General features: G+C 47.6%; 1 protein-coding gene and 1 pseudogene across 3 annotated transcripts in view; both read left to right on the plus strand.

Annotated features, from left to right (window-relative positions):
* The window catches only part of cdr2l (cerebellar degeneration-related protein 2-like), a 156,557-nt gene extending 135,374 nt beyond the window's left edge, over positions 1 to 21,183 (plus strand). For all 3 annotated transcript variants that reach the window (XM_070857430.1, XM_070857429.1, XM_070857428.1), the window contains one exon: positions 17,720 to 21,183. In XM_070857430.1, coding sequence (XP_070713531.1) covers positions 17,720 to 18,617 — 898 coding nt within the window. In that variant the 3' untranslated portion in view covers positions 18,618 to 21,183. The remainder of the gene's footprint in view (positions 1 to 17,719) is intronic.
* Positions 12,646 to 12,764, plus strand: LOC139227355 (5S ribosomal RNA; annotated as a pseudogene).
* Positions 21,184 to 26,274: the final 5,091 nt, after the last annotated feature.

The raw sequence follows: 26,274 nt of genomic DNA on the forward strand, positions 1-26,274 counted from the left end.
CTAACCTTCGGGCCTTCGGGGCTGCTGACCGAGAGCCGTGTGGCACTTTGTCGACCGCAATGGCCTCCTTCTGCGCTGTAAATTTCTATGTTTCTAGTTTCAAGCTGGGCCCAAGTTTCCCCAGGAGTTGCTCCGTTTTTTTTGGAGCAACTAGATTTTTTGGAGTAACTTAAAAATCGCAATTCTCCCCATTTAAGTTGCTCCAGTGAGTTAGTTAAGTTTTTTTTTTAAGTTCCGTTTTTTTTTTCAAAAGGGAGCGTTACCAACCACTTACGCCTGTTTTGGCCATTTAAGCAAGTTTAGCCAGCTAAAACTTACTTCAAACTAACTTAAGCCAGAGTAAGTGCCCACTTTTGTACGTTCTGAAAAACCCTGCGGTGAATTAAGAGATCAGCGCAGGTAGCCAGAGATAGTCGGGGGGAAGGGAAGTTAGAGGAGTCTCCAGAGCATTAAACCTAGAAAATAGGTGCAGTAGGCCATTCGGCCCTTCGAGCCTGCATCACCATTCAATATGATCATGGCTGATCATGCACTTCAGTACCCCATTTCTGTTTTCTCTCCATACCCCTTGATCCCTTTAGCCGTAAGGGCCACATCTAACTCCCTTTTGAATATATCTAACGATCTGGCCTCAACAACTTTCTGTGGTAGAGAATTCCACAGGTTCACAACTCACTGAGTGAAGAAGTTTCTCCTCATCTCAGTCCTAAATGGCTTACCTCTTATCCTTAGACTGTGACCCCTGGTTCTGGACTTCCCCAACATCGGGAACATTCTTCCTACATCTAACCTGTCCAGTCCCGTCAGAATTTTATATGTTTCTATGAGATCCCCTCATATTCTTCTAAACTCCAGTGAATATAAGCCCAGTCGATCCAGTCTCTCCTCCTATGTCAGTCCTGTCATCCCGGGAATAAGTCTGGTGAACCTTCGCTGCACTCCCTCAATAGCAAGAATGTCCTTCCTCAGATTAGGAGACCAAACCTTCACTTCACTTTTTAACAATAAAGAAGCATAGAAACCATCATAATTAATAAATAATAATAAATGAAAAATAAATCAAATAATAATAAATAAAAAGTCCTACCTTGCTGGTTGGAGCATGCACCGGCAAAGCCCTTCGGCCAGGGTTAGGGGCGGGAGGCTCACAGCAAGCAGCAGGAGATCGATGCGTCTCACATAGTGTAATGTAATCAGTCACCTGTGTGTCTGGAAACAGTTCGAAACCCTGCTGATGTTGTTTGCAGCATTTTTGGTTTATATATTAGAAAAATTTGAACTTCTTTCAACATCTTATTTTGAGATCTCAGGCCATGCAAGGTTAAGCAATTATGAAATGCTCTTTTAGACGTCTGTTTAGCAACCACAAAAGATGCTGCTTTCTGCCCCCGTTATGCCAGCTTATTAAATTTATAATAAATGAGAAATACTGGAGGAAATTAAATCAAAGCAGTTGCAATACATTTTCTTGGGTTACAAAAATACTCTGTAGAAACTGGATTATAAATAGAATGTGCCACTTACATGCATGATAAATAGCTTAATTTGTTCGACAACCATTAGCCATTAATGTGCTATTAGATAATTCACACAAATATATCCTAGGCATGACATGCCCATTCCTCCCAATTTGCCATCCTCTTCTCAAATGTTGATTCACGATGGGGTACAGTTCCATCAGCCCCTGCAGCATCTCAAAGCGGCCATTCTTCACGCACGAGATGAATTGAATGTCGGCAGGTTATCTGGCCACAGGTACCATCACAGTTAAATACATTCTATCCTTGCCCATTATCCACATACATCACTTTCCAGCGCTGGGAACTCGGGCTGATTTCCCTGTGGTGCAGGAGCTAATCATAGCACTCCTTTTATCCTGACTGAGATCAGCTAACTCGACATAGAACAGGGTTTGAATGCAGAGTCTATGGGGTTTATTGCCACATAGGGAAGTGCATTTAGTAAATGAGCTGTCAGCACAAGTTCAGGTGAGGAAAAAGAGGGAAGAAGATCAGAAATCTTACAGTCCCTCTGATTTAGGGCTGTGAAACAAATGATTACTGTAATATGCAATTCTGAAAACCTTCAATCTGAATGACATTTCCTTTGACAAGCAAAGAAAAATCTACATAATCTGCATTATCTTGTTGCAGTCACGGTATTCTCGTGCATATTAAAGAACGACTTTTTATACGAGTATATATGAAGGAAACCTTCGGCAGTAGGAATTAACTGAACTACGGGATCCAGTTTTCACACTGCACCATCTGCCAGAAATTTATCTGGGTTCAAACTATATTACTCCGGATGTGACCCAAATATTCTGCAGTCTTAACTGTTTCAATGCCAGGTTTGAAGAAATATCTATTTATCGCAAATGCAATTTATCCAACTTCCATTTCAGGAAATCGCCTGACAAAGAAACTTCCACAAATTGAAGTCGCACACACATATCTCAACTTCCCCCCCAATGCAAACACGCTGAGAAGCAAGGTTTCTGACCCCAATAGACACCTACAGGAGTGGAACTGAATGGAAATACAGGGGTCTCCCTCTATCACCTGCACTCTGCAGTATACACACCCCAGGCTCGGATGACCAATGGCATTGGAACCCCCACCCACAAAAAATGTGGTTCCATGAATAAGCTGGGTTAAGGAAGCCAGTTTTATTGAAGTAAAAATATAGCTAACCGGTTCAGTACAGTTCCACCAATATCCAATGGGTTTCTGCATTCCACTGTTAAGCCCAACACCTGACCTTAAAAGTATAGGTCAGTTCAAGGACACCATTTTGCAGTTTGGCTCTCCCTTACTGCTCTTTTAAATATAATTCAAAGACAATTAGACTGGGGGAAAACGCTCTGACGCGCAAGCGCAACGCTGCCGACACTCAGATGCACGCTGGGCCTTAGCCCCCCCCCAGCTGGCTGTGTTGAGCTGGCACGGCCCTAGCTCCGCCCCCCCCCCCCCCCCCCCCAGCTTTTGCTACGCCACGCCACGCCAAGGTTCCTGGAACAGGAGAATTACAAGGTTAGTTTTCGGCACAATTTTTAGTCTAAGTTGGCGCACCTCCGGGGGAAACCTGGGCCCAGAATAAGGGGTCGCCCATTTAAAACAGAAATGAGGAAGAATTTCTTCTCTCAGAGGGTCGTGAATCTTTGGAATTCTCTACCCCAGAGGCTGGGTCATCGAATATATTTAAGGTTGAGATAATATTTTTGAACGATAAGGGAGTGAAGGGTTATGGGGAGTGGGCAGGGAAGTGGAATTGAGGCCAAGATCAGGTCAGATCTTATTGAATGGCGGAGCAGGCTCGAGGAGCCAAATGGCCTGCTCCTGCTCCTATTTCTTACGTTTTAAGAATTAGGAGCAGGAGTCGACCTTTCGAGCCTGCTCCGCCATTCAATAAGATCGTGACTGATCTTCGACCTCAATTTCACTTTCCTGCCCACTCCCCATAACCCTTGATTCTCCTAGACTCAAAAATCTACTCAACGACTGAGCCTCCACAGCTCTCGGCGGTAGAGAACAACAAAAATTCACCACCCTCTGAGTGAAGAAATTGCTCCTCATCTCTGTCCTAAATGGCCAACCCCTTATCCTGAGACTATGCCCCCGAGTTCTAGACTCCCTAGCCCGGGGGAAACATCCTCTCAGCACCTACCCTGTCAATGACCCTCAGGGGAATTAATCCAGATGTGATGTTAGAAGATGCAAAGTGGAGGGACTGAAGTTGGGCCCAAGGACCAATAGACACGGGAAGAGTTTTGAAAAGAATGGAAGTGGAGGATCATCTTTGGGCCTCTGCTTGTGACTCAGGCTTCCTACAATGTTTGAGATATTCCTGGTCATTCACGTGACGATTCGCGTGATGTGGGATTTGCGACGCTCTCCCAGTTTGCAAGTGTTGTTACCTTACCTCCAGGCGGTATGACCAAGGGCCGATATATGAATTACATCACCATCTCATGAATCAAAGCAAGTCGGGGTAACCCTGCACAGTTGGTTGCTGAAGTTGGGACGTGACCTGAGGTCCTCGCCACCCTGCGGGGGATGGAATGGAGCTTATTGAGGAACCCCTTAGTGGGCAGCAGTCTCCTCCTCCGGCTATGTGGGTCCGCGCTACACTGTTCCCATCGCACCAGGAGGGGCCCCGTCACAAGCCCCAGTCTGTGTTCTTGGCTGGGGCCGGCATTAGAGGACTCTACAATTTGCCTCAGTAGATAAGGTGGGTGGGTGCGGTTGGGGAAGAAGACAAACAGTAGCCAGGGTTCCTGCTCCAGTGACCCTCTAATTTCCCCACCCAGACAGGACAACGAGGAGAAGACTGAGCAGGGTTGTGATCCCCCACGCAGTTGAATAGCTGTTGACACTCTATCAGGACTTTTAATTGAAAGAATGTTCACTTGGGTGAGGTAGCAGAGGGCACGTGAAGCCTCATCGAGAGTTGCAGTGGAGGAAAATTGATACTAAATAGGTGGGCATCACTCAAAGTTAACAAGCCGCCCGGCCCAGATGGGATGTATCTTAGGTTGCTGAGAGAAGCTAGGGTGGAGGTAGCAGAAGCTCTGACCACAATCTTTCAACCCTCCGCGGATATAGGAGTGTTGCCAGAGGACTGGAGGATTGCAAATTGTTACACCCCTGTTCAAAAAAGGGGAGAGGGATAAATCTGGTAACTACAGGTCAGTCTAATGTCAGTGGTGGGAAAACTGCTCAAGACCACTGTCGAGGACAACATTCATTCTCACTTGGAGAAGCATGGGTTAATAAGGGATTGCCAACACGGATTTGTAAAGGCAAAACGTGTCTGAGTAACCTGATTGGAGTTCTCTGATGAAGTAGCAGAGAGGGTTGATGAAGGTAGTGCTTTAGATGTTGTATATATGGACTTTCAGACGGCATTTGATAAAGTACCACATAACAGACTTACTCAGAAAAAAGCACTCGGTATTACAGCGATGGTAACTTGGGTACATAATTGGCTAAGGGATAGGAGGCAGAGAGTAGTGGTGAACGGATGCTTTTCCTGACTGGAGAGAAGTTTGCAGTGGGTCCCCCCAGGGGTTGGTATTAGGAATACTGCATTTTTTGTTATATATAAATGACCTGGATTTGGGTGTCGGGAGTATAATTTTCAAGTTTGTGGATGATACAAATCTTGGCAATGCAGTAAATAGTTAGGAGGATTGTTAGATCTCTTAATTTCCAATGAAATACGAACTCCGGTTGTAGTTTTAATGTAACTTTATTCTGGCAGCAGCAACAAGCTCTTGGCTTGAAGCCAGGCCTTTGTCCTTCTGAGACCACATGGCCAAAATGGCTGTACTTATACCTGGTTCAATTTATAGAAAAGAACTCGCCTTCTTTGACCTTTTTGGCTCAATTGATAGTCTTTTAACCTTTAATTGGCTCGCTACCCAAGGTCCGAAAATGTCAAGTTGATTGATGACTTAATGCAACATGCTGAGTTCCACGTAGCAGCTTTGACTTGTCTGTGAATTTTCACAGCCTGTCTGAATGCAGCCTGTTTGAATTCTCTGTCAATCCCCCCTTTGATTCTTTCACAAACTGAATCATAAAACATCAGGTATCACTGGTTAAACATTCTACAAAATAATTTCATACATGTTAATAGAGTTTCCTTCTAAAATTTGTTGATGTGTTTCGCCACATGTTCGGACTAGTAACTTCCACACAAATTTACACCAACCCGAGTTCCATCGTGGCCACAATGGAAGTCTGGTTTTAGTAGGTTGATTAACCTTATTCCAATTTAATCCAAAACAATATCTTAATTCAACCAGTAAACAACCTTCCCTTAAGCATAACATACCCGTGCCATGTACAGATGGTCTGCTGGGACCTGCTAGGTGTCTCACCTGCGGAACAGCAGCTACAGCTGCCTGGTCGCAACAACACTTAATCAACATAAACAAACAATATAAAAGTAAAACAATTACAACAAATAGAATTAAACCTTCCACCAATGAAGTTCCTATTGAACCTAGCCATTCAGTGGCTCCGCTCCACAAAGTGAATGATGGGGGTTGCTTATATGTGCAACACTCAGTTCCGAATAGGGCGCAAGTACCTCCTTTTTCAGAATTCCGAGGGGAGCAGTTACTATAATTCCCTTGCTACCCTACTATTTCCCTTTGGTGCAGAGGGTCGGCTAGTAAGAAGTAGGCCTATACCTAGAATACCTACAATCAGTAATACAGTAAATTTATACATTTTGGCAAAAAGTAATTGTCCTTATTAGATTTCAGCTTCAGTTACGGGTGCTCGTTTAACTTGTGAAGCGTGGATCCAGGCTTTCTTTCCTTGGACTTTAACAGCTGCCTGGGTGGTCAATAACACTTGATAAGGTCCCTCCCACTTGGCACCCAAAGGTACTTTATGCAACTTTTTCACATACACCCAGACTCCCGGGATGATGTCGTGTCCTCCTTCGGGTGGATTACCCCAAGCTGCCGATACCTGTCAGGAAACAGAACTAATAGCATTGGTTAGATTCTGACAGTATGATAACAAAGTGTCACTCATTAAGTGAACATCAGCTTTCCTCAAATCGATAGTTCCTGGCAGCAACATGGGTCTTCCTGTTATAATTTCAAATGGGCTTAGACTTGTAGTTCTGTTCGGGGTTGTCCTAATACTACATAGCACTATTGGTAGTGCCTGGGGCTATGGTATTCCTTCTTGGTGATATTTGGCAAGCTGTTGTTTCAGAGTTCGATTCATTCGTTCTACTTGTCCTGATGATTGTGGATGATAAGGACAGTGTAAATCCCACGTAATGTTCAGTAACCTACAGACTTCTTGGCAGACAGCACCTGTGAAGTGTGTTCCCTGATCTGAGACAATGCTACTCGGGACTCCCCATCGGGGAATGTAATCCTTACACAAGACCTTTGCAGTGTGATTGGCTGTGGCTCTTTTAGTTGGGACAGCTTCTACCCATCTAGAGAATCTGTCGACCATGACAAGAATGTTAGTGTATCCTTGGCATGAAGGAAGAGATATATAATCAACCTGCAGATGCTGGAATGGTCCGACAGGGGCAGGGGGCCTCAGTTGGATCATTACCGTGATGGGTCCAGAATTATTTTTCTGGCAGACCACACAGCGGTGCTACCAGTTGGGCATGTTTTTTAAATCCCCGACTCCACCAGCTTTTCTGGAACCGTGCCGTCATCTGTTGTGAGGCCAAGTGTCCCCACGAGTGGATCTGTTGGGCTAAAAAAGGCATAAGCGCTTGTGGCATGACTGGCTTGTCGGTAACTCTTTGTCTCCAGACACCATCTTCGCATAGCTTAATTCCTGCCTCAATCCATGTCCATTTTTCCTCTCTGGAGCACTCACCTTGCATTGTTTGAAGGTCTCGTGTCAGAGTTCTGAGTGCTTTCAATCTGCACATCTGTGTTGGTTCATCTGGGGGAACCCCCTGTGAGGCGGCATCTTTAGCTGCCTGGTCAGCTAGGGTATTTCCCTGTGCTTCTGTGGTATTTTTTACTTGGTATGGGCCTTACACTTCAGGATGGACACTTCCTGGGATAATTGTATGGCCTCTAGTAAGTCTCGGACTTCTTTTCCATTTCAGATAGGTGTACCAGCAGCAGTGAGGAATCCTCTTTTCCGCCATAACAGACCAAAGTCGTGAGCGACTCCAAAAGCATAACGCGAATCTGTGTAGACATTAGCTGTCTGTCCTTCTGCTATTCGACATGCTTCTGACAGGGCCCGTAACTCGGCTTGTTGTGCTGACGTTCCTGAGGGTAAACATCCTTTTTCCACTACCTCATATAAGGTTGTAACTGCCCATCCTGCTTTTCTGGTACCATTGTCAACAAAGGAGGAACCATCTGTAAACAGGATGAGGTCTGGGTTGTGTAGAGGCTCCTCTGCTGCTAAGGCTGCTTCTTCTGTTTCTTTTAAAATCTCCACGCAGTCATGCTCTTCACATTCTTCCCCCTCTTGCTCCCTCGATTCTGACATCGGGAGCATAGTTGCGGGATTAACCGGGCTGGCCCGTACGATATGCAGATTAGGAGCTTCCAAAACTGCTGTCCAGCGGGTCCATCTAACTGCTGTCACCTGAGACATTCGATTCATAGACAGCAAAGCATGTATGGTGTGGGGACACTTGACAATCAGCTTTTGGTCGAGGACTAGACCCACAGTGATCATTACCGCTCAACATGTAGCTTGCATGGCCCTTAGGCAACTTCCCCATCCGAGGGCTACCGCATCCAGTTCTGCCAAATAATAGCCAATAGGTCTTTGCCGGTTCCCATGTTCTTGTGTCAGTATAGCTGTCATGTATCTTTCTTTCTCATGGACAAACAGGGTAAATGGCTAACCACTGTCGGGGATTCCCAGAGCCAGTGCTGAACACAAAGCCTTTTTCAAACTCAGGAAGGCCTCTTGCTGTTCCTTAGTGAGGGTGATGGCTTCTTTAGAGGCACGTTTCCCCTTTAAGATATTATTCAATGGCTGAGCAAGCTGTGTGAAGGAGTCAATCCAATTTCTGTTAAAGTTGCACAATCCCCAAAAAGACCTTAGTTCCTGAATAGTGGTGGGTTTTTAGCAGCCCGAATGGCTGCAGTTCTATCCTGGGTAAGTTCTCTCTTTCCTTGTGAAATCTTTTGTCCCAGGTATACAACCTCTTCTTGGGATATTTGTGCTTTGTCGATGCTGGATTTATGTCCTTTCAGCCAAAGGTGGTCCAGCAAAGCTCGTAAATCTTGTTCATGTTGTTCTTCCATGTTTGAAGCTAGCAGGATATAGTCTACATATTGGATGACTGTGGATGACAGGGGAGGTAATTCTCGCAAATGGCTTTGTAAAGCCATGTGGAATACCGTAGGGCTGTTGTGGAAACCCTGCGGTAACCGGGTCCAAGTATACTGTTGTCCTTGGACCGTGAAAGCAAACCACTGTCGAACCTCCCGTGCCAGAGGCACCGACCAAAATCCGTTGGCCATATCTATAACCGAGAAATATTTATGTTCCGGTTTGAGGGCATTAAAAATGGTGGAGGGATCTGCGACCAAAGGAGATTTTTGATCAATACACTGGTTAGCTTTCCTATAATCGACAGTAAAACGGCAAGTCTCATTAGATTTCTGTACTGGCCACACGGGGCTATTGGAGGAGCTATGCGTTTTAATAAGCACCCCTTGTTTCTCCAATTGCTGAATAAGCGGTAAGATTCCCGCGATGGCAGTTAGACTGATGGGATACTGTTTAGTGCATGGAGGCTTGGTCCTGGTAAATGACGCAGGCTTCATCTGGAGTAGGCCACAATCATTCTTATCTTTAGCCCATATCAGGTGTTCCTTTAATTCTTCTTTCTTCAAAGTTCTAATTGACCATGTCACCCGACCATCCTCGAAATGCAACGATGAATCTACTTGGATTAGAACGTCCATTCCCAAAAGGGGTTGATCTACTGGGCCTATCCAAACTGGAGTGGTTAGTTCATGTGGACCCAGCCCTATAAGTACCGGTGTTGTCCTTTTAATTTCCATTTTATGGCCCCCAACTCCATAGGCTGTACGTGCCCTAACATCCAACAGCAAAAAGTCTCCATATTGTAGGGGTAAGCATATTAATTCCGCCCGTGTCTAAAAGACAGTCCACATCCTTATCGCCCACCCTCACAGTTATATATAGCCCATCTCCCCTTTGTTGTATTAGTGCAAGGAGGGAGGCCAGGGTGGGCTCTAATCGTTTTTTGCTATCCCAAGTAACTCCTTCTGTTGTTGTATTGTCAGTCGCTTAAATGCTTCTATGAGGTCGTTATCTTGTGACAAGCCTGGCTTGTTGGCTGAATTGTATCCCTGGCTGTGTCCTCTTCCCCGGCCGCGACCTTGCTGTTTTGCCCTGCACGTCTTGGCCCAGTGACCTTCTTTCCCACAATAATGACATTTTCCGGGTAATTTTCCTAATGACTGTTTATCGGAATTCTGGGATTTCCATCCCATAGCCTGTACAGCTCGGACTTTAGCTCCCATATCCCGATCTAATTGGTTACATCGATGCACCAATGCTGCAAAGGTAGTTCCTCTACCTTCCCAGTCCAGTAACACACTACCTTAAGCATTTTGGACAGTTCTGGCTTTAGACCTGCCACGAAAGCTGCTTTCAGGGGTCCAAACACTTGTTCATCCATTTCCTCATCCGTATTATTCATACCCGAATGTTCTAGCCACGTGCATCTAAACCGCTCGTCATACTCCAGGACCTCCTCTGTTCCTTTCTGTTGGCAGGCTGCAATTTTTCCCCAGTCTGTCTTAGCTGGACTGAAGGCTTGCAGCCAGTGTTTAATCGCCTCCCATTCTGCGTCTAATTCTTGCTCATTCTGCCCCAAAGCTTCTTCTACCTTGTCGTGCAATTTTCTTCCCTGTGTTTTTGGCACCATTATGGTCAAAATTTGCACTCCGTCCCAGGGATGAAGTTGATATATATTTCTTAAGCGGTCCAATTGGTCCCACGTTTTTACTCCCCCTTTCTTTGGATTGGGCAACTCCTTGGACCATTTATCAATTTTCTCTGGGTCTGCCGGATCATGAAATAAGTATTCTGCATACACCCTTCTCTTTGTTTTTTTGGTTCCGCCCTCATCCGCAGTCTCTTCTGATTGGACTACAACTCGTCTTTTTTTTTAAAACGGGGCAAAGCAAACCCCTCATTCTTCATCCTCCGACCCTGTATTGTCGGAGGATTCAGAAACCGTATCTATTCCTCGGTCGTTTCTTCGGGTTTGCGCTTTTAATTTATCCAAACATGGATACCCTGGGAATTGAGCAATACATTTTCCTTTTCTGATTACTGTCTCTTGACCTAATGATTTTTCCCATTCTTTAATTTCACCTTTAAGATCTTTCGACTTTTCAAGTTGAAATCTTTTCTGTCGCAGCTGTGCACAAACAGCTTGCAATTGATCCTTTGTACTGGTCAGTTCTCGATCATGTTAGGAACGCATTATAATTTCATTCCGCTTTCGGATCTGTCCCATAACGGCTAGGGACCATCTAGTTCGCTCTTTATTTTTCATACGGGTCGTTTTCCCCCCAGACCCTTTTAATCTCGTCCAAGGACCATTGTCCTTTGGAGGTACCGTATTTTTGTTCGATTTTAGTACAGGTTTTAGATAAGTTGAATTGTTGCTCTATGTATTCTTTCAACTGTTCGAGGATTTCATCTATGGAAACCTCAGGTGGTGCCTGCCCACCTTTAACAGTTGTAGGCAATTCTTTGCTCTTATCTCCTGCTGCCATAATACTGATTTCTTTACTGGGGTCTCGAGTCGTCGGCTTTCCAGCCGATCAGTAGGTCGGTGATTAATTAACTAACACACCGCCGAAGTTAGATGTCTATGAGACCTCGAGGCGACTACCAACCGGAGGGTTCGCAAACCGGAGGCTGTCGGAATGACGTAGAAGGAGAGGCGAATTTAGACTTTTGACCGAGGACTTTTATAAAGAGGAGTCCTTACCTCAGTATGTAGGTCCGATGTCCAAAATTCAGTTTCTTCCCTCAGCGATCCTGTTCATGACGTCAAAAATGTTAGATCTCTTAATTTCCAATGAAATACGAACTCCGGTTGTCGTTTTAATGTAACTTTATTCTGGCAGCAGCAACAAGCTCTTGGCTTGAAGCCAGGTCTTTGTCCTTCTGAGACCAATGGCCAAAATGGCTGTACTTATACCTGATTCAATTTATAGAAAATAACTTGCCTTCTTTGACCTTATTGGTTCAATTGATAGTCTTTTAACCTTTAATTGGCTCGCTACCCAAGGTTCTAAAATGTCAAGTTGATTGATGACTTAATGCAACATGCTGAGTTGCACGTAGCAGCTTTGACTTGGGGTCTGTGAATTTTCACAGCCTGTCTGAATGCAGCCTGTTTGAATTCTCTATCAAGGATAATAGCAGTCTTCAGGAGATGAAAGATTTAAGAACATAAGAATTAGGAACAGGAGTACGCCATCTAGCCCCTCGAGCCTGCTCCGCCATTCAATAAGATCGTGGACTCAGTTCCACTTACCCGCCCTCTCCCCGTAACCCTTAATTCCCTTATTGCTTAAAAATCTATCTATCTTTGACTTGAAAACATTCAATGAGCTAGCCTCAACTGCTTCCTTGGGCAGAGAATTCCACAGATTCACAACCCTTTGGGAGAAGAAATTCTTTCTCAACTCGGTTTTAAATTGGCTCCCCCGTATTTTGAGGCTGTGCCCCCTAGTTCTCGTCTCCCCCACCAATGGAAACAACCTCTCTGCCTCTATCTTGTCTATCCCTTTCATGATTTTAAATGTTTCTATAAGATCACCCCTCATCTTCTGAATTCCAAGGAGTAAAGACCCAGTCTACTCAATCTATCATCATAAGATAACCCCCTCATTTCTCGAATCAGCCTAGTGAATCGTCTCTGTACCCCTTCCAAAGCTAGTATATCCTTCCTTAAGTAAGGTGACCAAAACTGCACGCAGTACTCCAGGTGCGGCCTTACCAATACCTTATACAGTTGCAGCAACACCTCCCTGCTTTTGTACTCCATCCCTTTCGCAATGAAGGCCAACATTCCATTTGCCTTCCTGATTACCTGCTGCACCTGCAAACTAACCTTTTGGGATTCGGCAACACTAGTCTGAAAACGCCCGATCTCGTCTGATCTCGGAAGCTAAGCAGAGTCAGGCCTGGTTAGTACTTGGATGGGAGACTGCCTGGGAATACCAGGTGCAGTAGTGTCACCCAGGTTGGGTGGCATGATTTAACGTTTTATGTTTTGCAGGTAGACTCTAAAAGAGTTTCATGCACAAGGACCCCCAGGTCCCTCTGCACCACAGCATGTTGTAATTTCTCCCCATTCAAATAATATTCCCTTTTACTGTTTGTTTTCCCAAGGTGGATGACCTCACACTTTCCGATATTGTATTCCATCTGCCAAACCTTAGCCCATTCGCTTAACCTATCCAAATCTCCTTGCACCCTCTCTGAGTCCTCTACACAACCCGCTTTCCCACTAATCTTAGTGTCATCTGCAAATTTTGTTGCACTACACTCTGTCCCCTCTTCTAGGTCATCTATGTATATTGTAAACAGTTGTGGTCCCAGTACTGATCCCTGTGGCACACCACTAACCACTGATTTCCAACCGGAAAAGGACCCATTTATCCCGACTCTCTGCTTTCTGTTCGCCAGCCAATTCTCTATCCATGCTAATACATTTCCTCTGACTCCACGTACCTTTATCTTCTGCAGTAACCTTTTGTGTGGCACCTTATCGAATGCCTTTTGGAAATCTAAATACACCACATCCATCGGTACACCTCTATCCACCATGCTCGTTATATTCTCAAAGAATTCCAGTAAGTTAGTTAAACATGATTTCCCTTTCATGAATCTATGCTGCGTCTGCTTGATTGCACTATTCCTATCCAGATGTCCCACTATTTCTTCCTTAATGATAGTTTCAAGCATTTTCCCCACTACAGATGTTAAACTAACCGGCCTATAGTTACCTGCCTTTTGCCTGCCCCCTTTTTTAAACAGAGGCGTTACATTAGCTGCTCTCCAATCCGCTGGTACCTCCCCAGAGTCCAGAGAATTTTGGTAGATTATAACAAATGCATCTGCTATAACTTCCGCCATCTCTTTTAATACCCTGGGATGCATTTCATCAGGACCAGGGGACTTGTCTACCTTCAGTCCTATTAGTCTGTCCAGCACTACCTCCCTAGTGATAGTGATCATCTCAAGGTCCTCCCTTCCCACATTCCTATGACCAGCAATTTTTGGCATGGTTTTTGTGTCTTCCACTGTGAAGACGGAAGCAAAATAATTGTTTAAGGTCTCAGCCATTTCCACATTTCCCATTATTAAATCCCCCTTTTCATCTTCTAAGGGACCAACATTTACTTTAGTCACTCTTTTCCGTTTTATATATCTGTAAAAGCTTTTACTATCTGTTTTTATGTTTTGCGCAAGTTTACCTTCGTAATCTATCTTCCCTTTCTTTATTGCTTTTTTAGTCATTCTTTGCTGTTGCTTAAAATTTTCCCAATCCTCTAGTTTCCCACTAACCTTGGCCACCTTATACGCATTGGTCTTTGATTTGATACTTTCCTTTATTTCCTTGGTTATCCACGGCTGGTTATCTCTTCTCTTGCCGCCCTTCTTTTTCACTGGAATATATTTTTGTTGCGCATTATGAAAGAGCTCCTTAAAAGTCCTCCACTGTTCCTCAATTGTGCCACCGTTTAGTCCTTGTTTCCAGTCTACTTTAGCCAGCTCTGCCCTCATCCCACTGTAGTCCCCTTTGTTTAAGCATAGTACGCTCGTTTCTGACACAACTTCCTCATCCTCAATCTGTATTACAAATTCAACCATATTGTGATCACTCATTCCGAGAGGATCTTTTACGAGGAGATCGTTTATTTTTCCTGTCTCGTTACACAGGATCAGATCCAAAATGGCTTGCTCCCTTGTAGGCTCTGTTACATACTGTTCTAAGAAACAATCCCGTATGCATTCTATGAATTCCTCCTCCAGGCTACCCCCTGTGATTTGATTTGACCAATCGATATGTAGGTTAAAATCCCCCATAACTACTGCCGTTCCTTTTTCACATGTCTCCATTATTCCCTTGATTATTGCCCGCCCCACCATTAAGTTATTATTTGGGGGCCTATAAACTACGCCGACCAGTGACTTTTTCCCCTTACTATCTCTAATCTCCACCCACAATGATTCAACATTTTGTTCATTGGAGCCAATATCATCCCTCACAACTGCCCTGATTTCATCCTTTATTAACAGAGCTACCCCACCTCCTTTCCCTTCTTGCCTATCTTTCTGAATCGTCAGATACCCCTGTATGTTTAATTCCCAGTCTTGGCCACCTTGCAACCATGTTTCTGTAATGGCCACCAAATCATACCCATTTGTAATGATTTGTACCGTCAACTCATTTACTTTATTTCTAATGCTGCGTGCATTTAGGTAGAGTGTTTTCATCCTAGTTTTTAAACCATGATTTTTAGTTTTTACCCCTCCTGCACCCTTTATATTCAGTGGCCCTTTTTGTTTCTTGCCTTTGCTTTCTCTGCCCTCCACTTTTACTCATCTCTTTTCTGTCTTTTGTTTTTGTCTCCTTTTTGTTTCCCTGTCTCCCTGTATTGGTTCCCATCCCCCTGCCATATTAGTTTAACTCCTCACCAACAGCACGAGCAAACACTCCCCCTAGGACATTGCATTTATATAGTGCCTTTCACATCCATCGGACGTGTGAACATCGACAGACTGGTGACATGGGCAGACACATGGCAGCTGCAATTTAATGTAGATATTGAGAAAGCAATTACAAAAGCTTACGGGATCCTGGGCTTCATAAATATATAGTACAAAAGTGTGGAAATTATGATGGACCTGTATAAATCACTGGTTCGGCCCCAGCTGGAGTATTGTGTCCAATTCTGGGCACCACACTTTAGGAAGGATGTGAAGGCCTTAGAGAGAAAAGATTTACGAGAATGTTCCAGGGATGAGGGACTTCAGTTACGTGGATAGACTGGAGAAGCTGGGGTTGTTCTCCTTGGAGCAGAGAAGGTTGAGAGGAGATTTGATCGAGGTGTTCAAAATCATGAGGGATCTGGCCATTGGCGGAAGGGTCGAGAACCAGAGGACACAGATTTAAGGTGATTGACAGAAGAACCAAAGGCCAGATGAGGAAAAACATTTTTACGCAGCGAGTGGTTAGGATCTGGAATACGCTGCCTGAGAGGGTGATGGAGGCAGGCTCAATCATGGCTTTCAAATGGGAGTTGGATAAGTGTCTGAAGGAAATAAGTTTGCAGGGTTACGGTGAATGGGTGGAGGAGTGGGACTGGCTGAGAGAGCCAGCACAGACTCGACGGGCCGAATGGCCTCCTTCTCTGCTGTAAAAATCCTATGATCCTATTAAGTGTGAAGTGACACTTTGGGAGAAACAACATGGAAAGGCAGTATAATCTAACTGGTATTATTTTGAGGGGTGCAAGACCAGAGGGATGTGAGGGTCTATATTCACAAATCATTGAAAGTGGCAGGGCAAGCTGATAAGGCAGTTAAGAAAGCATCTGGGATACTGGCTTTGTAAATAATGACATAGAGTACAAAAACTAGGCAGTCATGCTAAACCTTTACAAATCACGGGCCCAGCTGGAGTATTATATGCAATTCTGGGCAACGACCCTTAGGAAGGATGTGAAGGCTGTGGAGAGGGTGCAGAGAGGATTTATGAGAATGATTCCAGGGATGAGGGACTTCAGTTACGTGGGTAGACTGGAGAAGTTGGGGTTGTTGTCCTTACAAAGAGTACATTTGATAGATGAGGTGTTCAAAATGATGAGGGGGTTTGATTGAGCAAGTCGGGAGAAACTGAATCCTCAGGCAAGTGGGCCGGTAACCCAAAGTCACAGATTTAAAATAATTGATTTAAAATAATAAGATTTTTTTTTAAAAGAGGGGAGATGGAGGCTGTTATGATATAAATGTAAATCTTTCTTTCTTTCTATGATCGGGAATGCACTGCCTGAAAGGGCGGTGGAAGCAGATGCAATAGAAAATTTCAAAAGACAATTGCACATGTGCTTGGAGGATGAATTTTCAGGGCAATGGAGAAAGAACAGAGGCAAAGCCAGCACGGGCATGGCCGGCTGAATGGCCCCCATCTTTCGGATGAGACGTTAAACCGATGCCTCGTCTGTTCTCTCAGGTGGACGTTAGAGGTCCCACGGCACTATTTCGAAGAAGAGCAGGGGAGTTATCTCCGATGTCCTGGGCCAATATTTATCCCTCAATCAACATTAAAAAAAAAGATTATCTGGGTCATTAATCACACTGCTGTGTGTGGGAGCTTGCTGTGTGCAAATTGCCTGCTGTGTTTCCCACATTACAACAGCGACTACACTCCAAAAGTACTTCATTGGCTGTAAAGTGCTTTTGAGACGTCTGGTGGTCGTGAAAGGCGCTATATAAATGCAAGTCTTCTGTGTTGTAAGACTGCGATCCACCGACACGCTCGCGGCCTTCCGCGGGAGGTGGGCGCCGGAGGGACTGGAGTGCATCATCACCCCCGGCAACCAAATTTTAAAATTGCTTAAGAGTTTTTGTTAACAGTTTTAAATTGTTATTGTTTGTAGATTCTAGTGCCAAAAGGGGGGACTTGATTTCAAGTTTCTACCAAAATAGTTCGGTTACATCCGAGCCAGGGTGTCCCTGGAGATGGAGCACGCTGTGTAAGGGAATTAAGGGTTATGGGGAGCGGGCGGGTAAGTGGAGCAGAGTCCACGGCCAAATCAGCCATGATCTTGTAGAGTGGCGGAGCAGGCTTGAGAAGCTAGATGGCCTACTCCTGTTCCTAATTCTTATATGTCCACCGGTACGTTCGCGGCCTTCTGCGAGAGGTGGCCGCCGGAGGGGCTGGAGTGCATCATTTCAACCGGGAACAGAATTTTAATTTGATTTAATTTCACAAAAGCTCCATTTATGTTGAATTGTTAATTTGTGATTTTTGGTGCCCTGAAAAAAAACCCAAAGGGGGCACTTGATTGAAAGTTTCTGGAGTGTGACCCTTCCCCCTTTAATCAGGAGGTACTTGTATTGATGTTCCTACACAAAATGGTTGTAAGATTGTGCTGAATCTGCTTTCATGTTCCGCTCAGGTACAGCTCGCAGGACGATGGGCTCCGGGGGATGGGCCCCCTGGCCGAGCCCGAGCACAAGCGCCTGGAGAAGGAGAACGAGCGCCTGCGCCTGACGGCCAGCGCGCTGCGGCTGCAGATCGGCCAGGAGAAGCAGCGCAAGGAAGCGGCAGAGCGGGAGTGCGCGGCGGTGCTGGGCGAGTACACGGAGCTGGAACGGCGGCTGGGCCAGATGGAGAGCTGCAAGGTGCGGGTGCGGGAGCTGGAGGCCGAGCTGCGCGAGCTGCAGCAGATGAAGCAGGTGCGGCGTTACCTGATCGGTGGCGGCGGCGAGGACAGCCTGTCGCAGGCCCTGCTCGAGCCGCTCAACAACGCGCCCGAGTCGGACGACGCCTTCCCGCCCTCGGCCGGCGGAGGCGGGGCCGCCGGACACCCCGCCCCTTCCCTCAGCCCGCCGCGCGTGCGCAAGAGCTGCAGCGACACGGCGCTCAGCGCCATCATCGCCCGCGACGACGTCAGCCGCCACGAGGGCAACTACACGCTGCACGCCAACCACGTGCGCAAGCGCGGCATGTCCATCCTGCGCGAGGTGGACGAGCAGTACCACGCGCTGCTCGAGAAGTACGAGGAGCTGCTGGGCAAGTGCCGGCGGCATGAGGAGGGCCTGCGCCATGCCGCCGTGCAGACCTCGCGGCCCGTCTCGCGCGACAGCTCGTGCCGCGACTTCCTGCTCGAGTGCCTGGAGGCCGAGGTCAAGGCGCCGGAGAAGAGCCTGAGCCAGCAGGTGGAGGCGGCCGACAAGCGGCTGGGTCAGTCGCAGCCCGAGTACAAGGCCCTCTTCAAGGAGATCTTCTCCCGCATCCAGAAGACCAAGGCCGACATCAGCGCCAGCAAGTCCAAGGGCAAGGCCTCCAAGTGACCCAGCCGATGGGGGGAGCCCGAGAACCGGGGGAACGTTGTGGGAGGGAGCGCAGTCGCAGGCGCCATCCAATCGGAGACCGTCTTACAGGATTCTCTCTCTCGACTGTGCCAATCAGAATCCAGCTCTTTGACAGGAATGTCCACTCGGGCCTGTATTCAGGCCTCTTAACGCACACACCAATTACAGAATACAAGCTATCGGATTTCCCCAGCTACCTACGAAGGCCGAATGCGATGTATCGTTTACTTTTAGAGGTGTACAGTATCCTCCAATAGAGGATTACACGCTGTACCTTCACGTGTCCTGCCATGAAGGACCCCTGTTGTCCTGTCACCATGGTGATGCCGCACCGCAGTCTCTGGCCCAGTCTCGAATCACACTTTCACGCACGTGTGTTTTTCTAAATCCTCTCCATTCCAGCATTACTCCAGGATTTGGCCTGATATGTTACTTATTCAGGATTATGGGAACTTTAATTTACTGCCGCCACTCTTCACGATTCAAAATGTCCGCCTTGGCGCCCGTACACTTGCCTGTTTTGTTTTAGGAAGTTCAGTATTATCAACCACATTTAGGAAACGGGTTCTGCCAATGGCAGCTGCCACCTTGACAAGGCTGTAGGGTGTTAAAACCACAGGAATGCTTAAAACAGACTGCAGATTTAGTGAGACTGTTGCATGGTATCAGATACGGGGGTTAGTAGTTCTGACAGGCTGTTTAACAAACGCCCAAATTCCCTGTGAGTGGACCATTGTTGCTCAGTATGGTCCTCACTGTTACCGCCTGTCCACTTGGGTTGGGGGCAGGGGATGTTAGTACGTTGAAGAGTTTTCTTGTTTGACCTGGTCAACTTCCATTGTCAGACCGGGCCACCCTGGGCCGTCTACATTGACCGGAGGTGGGGGGGGTAGGGGACACTATGCAATAATGTAACTGCTTTCAGAAATGTAATTATGTGTCTGGGGTGGGGGAGAGAGGCGGTTATTTGGCTTCTGGCTTGATTTCTGCCCTTCTCTGATGCATGGACGTTTGGTCTGGGACATGTTGTCTCAGCCCTCAGTGCTGTGGTTCGTGGCCTCCTGGATCTGTCGGGTCGAGTGTTGTCCATTTCTCCCAAGGCTGCTGTTTCCCGCTGAAGTCCAGCACCTTGCCCAAGTGGCCATGCTGGCTGGTTGAGCCCAGACAGTGAGATTGTTCAACTGTGGTGGTGGAAAGTCGGCCAGCGATCCCGTTCCCATTGGTTTCACCCCCATCTACATTGACAAGTCCGCAGTCCACCCCGGGTCCTGGGCTAATTCTGTTCCATTTCTCCACTGTTCGTGCTCTTTGTATTTCGCTCAATATGCAATACTTTATATGTGTCAGTATTACGTTTTATTTGCTGCTTGCCCGCCCGTCGAGACTGCTGCGCGATTTGAAGAGAGGCCTGTACTAGACTGGAGCCCAGCCTCCCTGGGCCTTCTCTTTAGGGCCATGCCCTGTGTCGCCCTTGGTGTGTTATTCATGTACTGTGGTGGGGCTGGGGGCGGCGACCCCCAAGCGTTTTGGGGATGGCATGGACCACAGGCCCCAGGGGTAAATGAGGGTTTGAAGAGATCAGGAGGCCTTGTGGTGTCTTGGGTCTGCTCAAGTATGGAAGAGTGGATGGGACGGTGACCTACAATTCAGCTAATTCGTACAGTCTGCCACCTCCCTAGTTACAGCTCCACAAACTTTCATTATCTCCATTGGAATGGCAGCCCCAGAGGGTGGTCCCGATGTTCCCTTACCCGAGGGGACATCCTATTTCCTCACTCTGCTGAGCCCTTCTATGATCCCCGAGGTTTCACTCCGCATCAGACACCAGGCCAGTGCGGGAAGCATTTTTAAGACAGTATTTTTAGGGACGGGGTGGATCCACTCCCTGGGCCGACAGCTTGATGTGCACAAAGCTCATAAAGCAATTTGGGGCCTCAGTCCTATAGTAGTGCAGTGTGCGTGGGGTCATAGTGGGTGACATCAGGTATGTGTCATGGGACCCATGTCTACCACTATCACGGCCAATCAGCGACCACCTCGGGTCAAAGGACAGAAAAGCAAACTCAGTGGCTCCCCCGATGGCCAAGTGGTGCGGTGCAAAGCCAGGAGGGGCGACGGGGTGGTCGAAGGGTCCATTCTCTGGTCTGTTCTGTTTTCCCATTTCCGCTGGGTGGCAGTAGGGGCTGTCCGATTGGGCTGGGCTTGGAAGTGATGCACGCTGTGTTCAAATAGCACTCAAAGGTCTAAAATGTTGCTAGTTCAGTGGGGTTGGCAAGGGCCGAGGGTTTGGGAGACGTGGTGGGTGTTGAACCCAATCAGATCGGGAGTCTACACGCTGAGGAAGGGAGGGATGCGTCCCTGCGTGAGGGATCGCCAACACTGAACCAGCCCTCTCCGCGACATTGGCTCCGAGCTCGTCTCATGTTACAGATAAGTGCCAAAACCTATTTATAAAAAAAGTTTTTTTTTAAGTATAATTTCAAATGAAGTATGAAACCACTAGTTCCTTGTCTGATTCTGACATTAAAAAGCGACGTTGCTGTAACTGCTCGGTGTACTGTGACTGATTTATTTCTGGGCCTGATCCTCCATGTGGAAGGGAGCCAAGGGCTGAGTGCTGTACCTCACGGTTATCTTAACACCCACCCAGCACCACCCCCTTTCCTTCCCCCACCCTGTAATGTATTTGCTTCATGGGTTCTTTACTTAAGAATTCATAGCAACACATTGCTATTAAGAACTAGTTGGTTTATTAGCAAAAGGTTTAACCATCACACTACACGTTGCCAGTTCATCCACCAGGCTCACAGCCACCTGCCTCATCATGGATCCCCCGAATCCAACAGGCTGGGGTTTTATTGAGTCTTGTGAACATCACGTGACCGGCTAAGCCACTCCCAACTCAACAGCTCTACAACTATTTTTAATAAAACTATAAATCAAGTGCCCCCCTGAAAAGGAGGCACTAGAAACGACAAATTAACAAATTAAACTTTAGACATTTTGCATTCAAATTAAAATTTGGTTGCCGGGGGTGATGATGCACTCCAGTCTCTCCGGCGCCCACCTCTCGCAGAAGGCCGCGAGCGTACCGGTGGACACCGCGTGCTCCATCTCCAGGGACACCCTGGCTCGGATGTAACCGCGGAAGAGAGGCAGGCAGTTGGGCTGAACGACCCCATCGACCGCCTGCTGCCTGGACCGGCTGATGGCACCCTTGGCCGTGCCCAGGCGCAGTTCTACGAGGAGGCCCTCGGACCTACACGCTCCCCTTCGCACAGGGTGCCCAAAGATCAGGAGTGTGGAACTGAAGTGCAACCAGAATTTGAGGAGCAGCCCCTTCAAATATTGGAAGAAGGGCTGCAACCTCGTACATTCCATAAAAACATGGAACACGGACTCCTCCAGACCGCAGAAATTGCAGGCAGCCTGGGAACCTGTGAACCAACTTAAAAACTTATTGCATGGGACTGCTCCGTGCAACACCCTCCAGGCCAAGTCCCTGATAAATAGTGGGAGGACTCCCGCGTAGAGTGCACTCCATCGGGGACCCCCGCCTCCTCCGGACGGCAAGATGGTACGCCATGGCGTGTCCGGACGGCAGACGAGGATGGCAAAGTTGAGAGTGTGCAGGAGCAGCCCGCGCAGAACTGAAAGGCACGGAGGGGATTTCCCCGAGGCAGCTCAAGTTGTGAGGCGCCGGCTCCCGAGGGAGGTTCCGGGGTTTGGCGCCAATGCGGAATTCTGTCCGGACGGGGGTCAGTTCGGATGGGATCTCCCCACGTGCTTGAGCCTCCTCGATGCACCTAACGGAGTCAGGGCCCAGCGCTGTCAACAGCTCTACAACTTTTTTGGGGGGGGGGGGTGAACAAAATAAACATTAGATCAAGTGCCCCCCGATCTGGGGGACACTCCAGACAATTAACTGCCCCTTTTTCGAATAAATGTTTTTTTTTGTGATTTTTTTTTTTAGGGGCATTAAAACCATATATTTTGCAAGTGCCCCCTATAAAAGGGGAGGGGGACACTAAAAATCCGGCAATTAAAGCAAATTAAACTTTAAAACATATAAAATCAAATTAAAATTTGGTTGCCGGGGGTGATAATGCACTCCAGTCCCTCCGGCGCCCACCTCTCGCGGAAGGCCGCGAGCATACCAGTGGACACTGCGTGCTCCATCTCTAGGGACACCCTGGCCCGGATGTAAGCACAGAAGAGAGGCAGGCAGTCAGGCTGAACGACCCCCTACGACCGCCCGCTGCCTGGACCAGCTGATGGCACCCTTGTCCGTGCCCAGGAGCAGTCCTACGAGGAGGCCCTCGGACCTACCCGCTTCCCTCCGCACAGGGTGCCCAAAGATCAGGAGTGTGGGACTGAAGTGCAGCCAGAAATTGAGGAGCAGCCCCTTCAAATAATGGAACAGGGGCTGCAACCTTATACATTCCATAAAACATGGAACACGGACACCTCCAGACCGCAGAAAGTGCAGGCGGCCTGGGAGCCCGTGAACCGGCTTAAAAATTTATTGCACGGGACTGCTCCATGCACCACCCTCCAGGCCAAGTCCCCAATAAATAGTGGGAGCACTCCCGCGTAGAGTACATTTCATCGGGGACCCCCGCCTCCTCCGGACGGCAAGTTGGTACGCCATGGTGTGTCCGGATGGCAGACGAGGATGGCAAGGTTGAGAGTGTGCAGGAGCAGCCCATACAGGAAACCCCTCCACGCAGAACTGAAAGGCACAGAGGGGATTTCCCCGAGGTGGCTCAAGTTGTGAGGCGCCGGCTCCCGAGGGACGTTCCGGGATTTGGCGCCGATGAGGAATTCCGTCCGGACGGGAGTCCATTTGGACAGGATCTCCCCACGTGCTTGAGCCTCCTCGACACACCTAACGGAGTCAGGGCCCAGCGCTGTCAACAGCTCTACAAATCTGTGAGCATCCTCACAGGTGCATACATTACACCCCCCCCCATCTCTCCTGAAGACGCAGTCTCCACTGGCACCAGCCACCCCTAAGGTGCCTTGTCCATGTGCCGTTGTTGTTTATGTGAGCTATTCGAACTTGGGGTGCTTCACAGCTACCCACAATCCTGTCCTCACCTGACACCCAAACTTATTTTCCAGCAGGAGGGTGAGAAGGAGGGTCGTTAGATTCGTCAACATTTTCATCTCGATGAGCATAAAAATTCACACACGCGCACACACACACACACAGACTATTGTTCTTCCTCTCCACATGCACAAGTTTTAATTCTTGATCTCTGCCGATCTCGGCCTGGGCAGGAATAGAGGAGCTACACGGCTTCAATTTCCCCCGGGGGTGACAGGTCGGGGCTGCAGGGGGTGAATATCAGCCATTGCCTCCTGCTGCAACATGTCCCGTGTGGACTGGATGGGATGGGGCTGCGTGATGCTGTCTGTGTTGAATAGCCTGTTGACGAACACTTTCACAGCTCACACTGGAAGAACAGCCAACCAGCGAGACCAATGGAACAGCGACCCTGTGACCTCGGGGAGCTTTACTCTGCTTCTGGAACGGTGAATCATCCTGCTACATAAAGGCAGTTGTTACTGGGATGCTTCGCGCAGTGAGCTGTGTTGGAATGCGAGTGTCAGCAAACTAACACAGCAGCAACTCGCATGGCTCCTGTTTTTCTTCTGAAAGCCGGTCTGATCTTGTGAGAGGAGGGTAATTATTATTTCTCCTTTGCGAGCAAACAGACTCATGATTACTGAGTTTCAACTCACAGCATGGAAAATATCAAAGCATGTCGCCCCCCCGCCCCCTCGCCCCTCCAGAATCAGGTAAACTCGCTTTCAGACACATACTGCACCGACAACATGTGTTTCTTCGGCTGGACCGGAGGCAAAGGCTTGACCTCCGACCCTCCCTCAAGCTCTCCATGTCCGGTGATTGGCCAGATGTGTTGCCAGGCCTTGTTCGAATGCAGCCGCTGTTGACGTACCTCGTGTGGAACCATCGGAACATGAGTATTGTTCAAACTGGTGAGGGGAACCCTCTCGCTGGCAGGTTGTAATCTCTCGGGACAGCTCATTGAGGCACCAAGTCCCAATGTTCCAACAACTCCACTTCATTTCCCCACCGCCTGCCCCCGCTCCCCCCCCCCTTCATCTCTCTCCATCAGCATATCCTTCTATTCCTTTCTCCCTCGTGTGTCTATCCAACTTCCCCTTAAATGCATCGATACTATTCGCCTCAACCATCCCCTGTGGCAGCGAGTTCCACATTCTCACCACTCTCTGGGTAAAGAAGTTTCTCCTGAATTCCCCATTGCAGTGATTAGTGACTATCTTATATTCATGCCCCAAGTTTTGGTTTCCCCCGCAAGTGGAAATTGCGTCTACAACTGCACCATTCAATCCTTTCATAATCTTAAATACCTCCATCAGGTCACCCCTCAGCCTTCTCCTTGTCATAGAAACATAGAAAATAGGTGCAGGAGTAGGCCATTCGGCCCTTCAAGCCTGCACCACCATTCAATAAGATCATGGCGGATCATTCCCTCAGTCCCCCTTTCCTGCTTTCTCCCCATACCCCTTGATCCCTTTAGCTGTAAGGGCCATATCTAACTCCCTCTTGAATATATCCAATGAACTGGCATCAACAACTCTCTGCGGCAGGGAATTCCACAGGTTAACCACTCTCTGAGTGAAGAAGTTTCTCCTCATCTCAGTCCTTAAAGGCCTACCCCTTATCGTTAGACTGTGACCCCTGGTTCTGGACTTCCCCAATATCGGGAACATTCTTCCCGCATCTAACCTGTCCAGTCACGTCAGAATCTTATATGTTTCTATGAGATTCCCTTTCATCCTTCTAAACTCCAGTGAATAAAGGCCCAGTTGATCCAGTCTATCCTCATATGTCAGTCCGGCCATCCCAGAAATCAGTCTGGTGAACCTTCGCTGCACTCCCTCAATAGCAAGAACGCCCTTCCTCAGATTAGGAGACCAAAACTGAACACAATATTCCAGATGAGGCCTCACCAAGGCCCTGTACAACTACAGTAAGATCTCCCTGCTCCTATACTCAAATCCCCTAGCTATGAAGGCCAACATGCCATTTGTTGCCTTCACTGCCTGCTGTACCTACATGCCAACTTTCAATGACTGATGAACCATGACACCCAGTCTCGTTGCACCTCCCCTTTTCCTAATCTGCCACCATTCAGATAATATTCTGCCTTTGTGTTTTTGCCCCCAAAGTGGATAACCTCACATTTATTCAGATTATACTGCATCTGCCATGCATTTGCCCACTCACCTAGCCTGTCCAAGTCACCCTGCAGCCTCTTAACGTCCTCCTCACAGCTCACACCGCCACCCAGTTTAGTGTCATCTGCAAACTTGGAGATATTACACTCAATTCCTTCATCTTGATAGAGTATTCAAACAGGCTCATTTAGACAGACTGTGAAAATTCACAGACCCCCAAGTCAAGGCTGCTACATGCAGTTCGGCATGTTGCATTAACTCATCAATCAACTTGACATTTTCGGACCTTGGGTAGCGAGCCAATTAAAACGTTAAAAGACTTTCAATTGAGCCAATAAGGTTAAAGAAGGCGAGTTATTTTCTGTAAATTGATCCAGGTATAAAATACAGCCATTTTGACCAT

The sequence above is a fragment of the Pristiophorus japonicus genome, chromosome 16 (assembly GCF_044704955.1).
Source record: "Pristiophorus japonicus isolate sPriJap1 chromosome 16, sPriJap1.hap1, whole genome shotgun sequence".
Taxonomy (NCBI): domain Eukaryota; kingdom Metazoa; phylum Chordata; class Chondrichthyes; family Pristiophoridae; genus Pristiophorus; species Pristiophorus japonicus.